The sequence below is a fragment of the Limulus polyphemus genome, unplaced genomic scaffold (assembly GCF_000517525.1).
Source record: "Limulus polyphemus unplaced genomic scaffold, Limulus_polyphemus-2.1.2 Scaffold5351, whole genome shotgun sequence".
In the NCBI taxonomy this organism is placed as follows: Eukaryota; Metazoa; Arthropoda; class Merostomata; order Xiphosura; family Limulidae; genus Limulus; species Limulus polyphemus.
The window spans coordinates 60,474-65,032 of NW_013670961.1; the positions used below are offsets into that span (position 1 = coordinate 60,474).

The window sequence follows — 4,559 nt, forward strand, 5'->3', positions numbered from 1 at the left end:
GGCAACTGCCTATTGTAGAAACACAAGCGTAGAGGACGACGTTTCGAAAGTCTTCCGTCTGAAGACGAAGGGCGGAAGACTTTCGAAACGTCGTTCTCTACACTTGTGTTTCTACAAAAGCAGTTGCCGTCCATTCAACTTAGTTTCATCATTAATACTCTGCCTAAACAATCTATCAAAGATTATTTCATATTTACAGTTTAATCTGTGAAGAGCATGAAATTTCAATAGGTACACCTAAATCAATAAGACAAAAACATCTTAATTTCATGGGTCATTGCTCACTGTATTTGGAAATATAGAAATTTTGAAACAACCAAGGACACCATATAGTGAAAACTCTTTTGATAAAAAAAAGTGCAAAATATTTTGTCCTGATAAGCCCTGCCGTGGCTCAGCGGTAAGTTTGCGGACTTATAACGGTAAAATTCGAGGTTTGATACCCACGATGTTCACAGTGTAAATACTCCATTATGTAGCTTTGCGCTCAAATGAAGCAAACAACTGTTCGGATAGCTGACGCGTTTTTCTATTAATTTTTTGTCATAAAGTAGTGCGAGTGAAAAATACGATCTCAATTAAACAGGCCCACATTCGCGAGCGAATGTAACATGTCTCCACCATGGAATCCCAAACGTGGCCAATTTTGACGCCATAAAAATCGTGAAAAATAGAGAAAAATAGAAAACTGTCTATATCACTGCTTGGGTACTGCAAGAAGGTATCTTTGTACGAAATCCCATGTAAGTTGGTTGACATACACATGAATAGTTCACGAAAAACCCCAAAATTGCGTTTTCCTCGCTGAAAAATTGAACAAAAGATAAAAATTCCAAAATTTTCTATATCTCTGTTTGGGACCTGTAAAAAAATATCTTTGTACCAAATCCTGTGTAAATTGGCCGAAATACGGTGGAACAATTGTCAAAATCCTTTAATTATGCTTATAGTGGTATCTTGACCTTCCTATAATTATTGAAAATGGGCAAGTCCACCATCTTTGTTTGTCAATGTGTATTGTCTGTAGAAAAGTATCTTTGTACCAAATTCCATGCAAGTTAGCCGAAACAAGGTTAAGTAAAGGACCAAAACCTCCATAATTATGCTCTTTTTTTGTGAGCTTTGACTCCCCCCTCCCCCTAAAAAGACTCAAAATTGGCAAATTCAACTTTTTTTAAGCCAATGTGTTGGGCGCATGCAAATTTATATTTGAGCCAACTTACATCGTGATTGCTGTAAATATGACCCTACAAAAGCCCCAAAATATAAATTTTTGGGTTGTTTGACCTTTCATCCCAAAAATCCTTAAAGCAACCTAAATGAAAATACGAACAAACTAAGAAGACCTTTGGGCATATTGGACCAAGGTATAAACCTACCAATTTCAGGTCAGTCTGCCGAGAAATGAAGAATAGTGGTCGATTCAAAAGTGTTTGGAAGAAGAAACAAAAGAAAAACATTATCTCTCTCTTAGGAGACATAACAAGCAGAAAATATATACCAGTGGTTCTTAAACTTTTCAGGCTCGCATATCACTTTTTTTGTTTGAACTTTTTTTTTCTAAGCACAAGCCCAGAACTCATTAAACAAAACAACAACAAAAACATAGTAGTAAAATCAAATATTTTTAACACTTACTCTTTAAATGGGAAGGATGCGATTGCTTTTTTCTCGCACAACTGAAAAATGCCTGGTGCGATCTTTGTAAATTTCAAGGGAAGAAAACACTAGCGAGTGTATGCAGGCAGAGAGCGAGTCAAGAAGTATGGAGAGTAGTATATGTAAGTAAGCAGAAAGCTCAAATTAGGCTCATTACAAGTTTTATAATTTTTACATTGCTTTTTTTCGGGCAACATCGACATTAACTCTACGTACTACAGTTTGAGAACCTCCAATTTTATACAAATATTAAGCTACTTCCTAATATATATACATACTTTTTTACAAATACCATCTATAACACACCCGAGCATAACCTAGAATCGTTTATTCCAGATGACACCAAGTGGAATCAGTTATGACGTCACAAACGCCACCTGTCGTGTTTGATGTACGGGAACTGAGGCAGTTATTTAACCAATACATGTAGTCTCTAGGTTCAAGGTTTCCGGAACGCAAAAGTACTGACCTGACAAGTTTTTGATATTGTTTCTGTAACTGCCGGTTTGGCCCTTTGCCAAGACCTCAGAAAAACTAACATAAAAATGAATTATAATAATAATAAACAGGCGAGGTACCCTTTTACCACAGCAGGTCATTCTAAGGTTTAACATACACGCAGAAGCTGATTAGCTATTTTCTTTCTTCTCATTTTTTAATCAAAACTATTAAGGTACATTTCCTGGAAAATAGTACATAATTAACACTGAGTTCAGTAATAATGTAGAATATCGAACAATGATTGATACAAATCTCAAGAAAATAAATACCCGTCTTTTAATGAAGGTTTAATTAGTTTTTCCTTTTTCCTTTCTTCTCAATATTTTACCTTATTTTCTCATTAAATATAGCGTACCAAAATATTTCAGAAAACATCAACACCATAAATCAAAAAAGAAATAACAATAAATATTACTAAAGGGATAACTATATAAATTTTTTAGATCAACATTTCGGGTACATACGACCAACTGCTCCTTGCGTCACCTTATAACAGTTTACTGCTAGTTGGTGATACCCGGAAGTGTGCAAGAATAATTTTCAATTCTATGAGGCGCGATACGTTATTACTGGAGATTCAGATCGTAAAACCTGGTCACCAGAACAACACATTTGTAAGTTTGAATAAACTCCCAAAGTCAGTTACTTATACTTGTCATATTGCCCTGAAATTGTTCAACGGGGTAAAAATGCGGAGAGGTGAATACACTGAAGAAAGGTTATTGTTCTGCTTTCTGACAGCTGAGATACAAATTCCCATGATTCCAGGGGCAGTTGCAATATTTGTAAACCAACCTTCTAATTTGGATTCTTTTCATCCTGATACTAGTTTAAATTATTTACGTTGATTTGGATTATTTTTATTCTGGCAGTATTTCGGAAGTAAGCTGTTGTTTGGGTTCATTTGGATTATTTTTAGTTTGACAGTAGTTTTGATTGTTTTGGATTATTTTCATTCTGACAATACTGTTGTAAGTTATATTTTAATTTAGACATTTGCTAACTAGAGGACACGTGGCACAATTCTAAAAATTTCGGGCAGTATATAGAAACAAGGATACAATATAAATAAGAGAAGTAGTGAGTTAATGAGAGGTCAAAAAATATCCAATGAATTATTGAAGTATTAGTGAGTTTATCAGTTCAGTATCTTTTAGTAACTTGGAGAGAGAGAAAAAGATTATTTGTTTACGATTTCATTAACAGTCAGTTAATTAGCGGATTTAGTCGAGGTATTATACATGTAAGTTTATAAGTAAATTAGGTCTACAAATAAATATAGCCTGTAGTAAATGTTATTTAAGAAATAAATTAATTTGTTATCATTACGTAGACTTGCATTATTTTTATCAAACAATCCAAACGAACCCGCTCAACGACAGAACAGTACTTTGAGAAAAATCTGTTATTTAGGCTAGTTCGAAGTCTTTTTTATTCTAACCGTACTCTTGATTTTTTTGGGATTGATTATTTTTCTATTTTCATAGTACACATTCACAATAAACTCTTAATTGTGTTGCAGTGATAATTGAAATATTATTTGTACACAAAAGATCAAGGCATTAAAGTTTAATATATGCTAGTTATGGAAACACACAAGGTATTAAACATCACCTATCAAACTTATAGGCTTCAAAGAAGAATTTGATAATTTTGTGAATTAGAGCGTTAGTTATACATCATCAGGTAACAGCACTATTTTGTAGTTTAAGTGTGGCAACTGTATAAAATAAAGCAAAACATATAACACTTCACGCGAGGTCCCAAAAATTTTAAATACATCAGATTATTATGTGTGAATATGTTTTAACATCCTGTGAAAATGAAAGTACTGTAGAGTGATTGTAATTAAGAAACTAAACGTATATATAGATGTGTGTTTGTACAGTTAATCCTAACTATTACTATTATATAATACATTAAGAACCATAAATGTTTATTTAACTTTCAGTGCAATTGTTTCATTTGAATTAACGTGTTTTTACTGGTGAAAATGAATTATTCTAAAATTTCGAAATTTGTTTGAATATAATCTTTGCAAATAAAAGAACATTTTTTTTTGGGCGCAAAATGCCGTCTATGTAGAAAAACTTTATATTTCATATATACATTTGATAAAGTTGAATCAGACAAGTGTCGTTGTTGAAACCTAACAATACAAAATTTAAGTATATAGCGTAGCAAATCACCATAGAATATTACTATTACTCAGTTTTGGGCTTACGAAATTCTAGGTACGGTCATACTTCGGTAAAATACCACTCCACACAACTATTTCTTATCTATTATTTCCTGATATTTCTACATTTAGTATTCGATGACGAGGAACCCACTTTGAGACTAATAATGGTTGGAGACGGCTTGAATGGGTAATGATGACAAAACCTTGTTGAAACGTT

The 4,559-nt window shown here is 33.1% G+C and overlaps 1 protein-coding gene across 5 annotated transcripts in view; it reads right to left on the minus strand.

Moving 5' to 3' along the window:
- LOC106472458 (protein spaetzle 4-like) overlaps positions 1–4,559 on the minus strand; it is a 34,379-nt gene that overhangs the window by 28,714 nt on the left and 1,106 nt on the right. For 3 of the 5 annotated variants that reach the window (XM_022401029.1, XM_022401023.1, XM_013933111.2), the window contains exon 1: positions 1,938–1,987. The exons of 1 other annotated variant lie outside the window; for it this stretch is intronic. In XM_022401029.1, coding sequence (XP_022256737.1) covers positions 1,938–1,973 — 36 coding nt within the window. In that variant the 5' untranslated portion in view covers positions 1,974–1,987. One more of the 5 variants, XM_022401026.1, reaches the window with a different exon arrangement.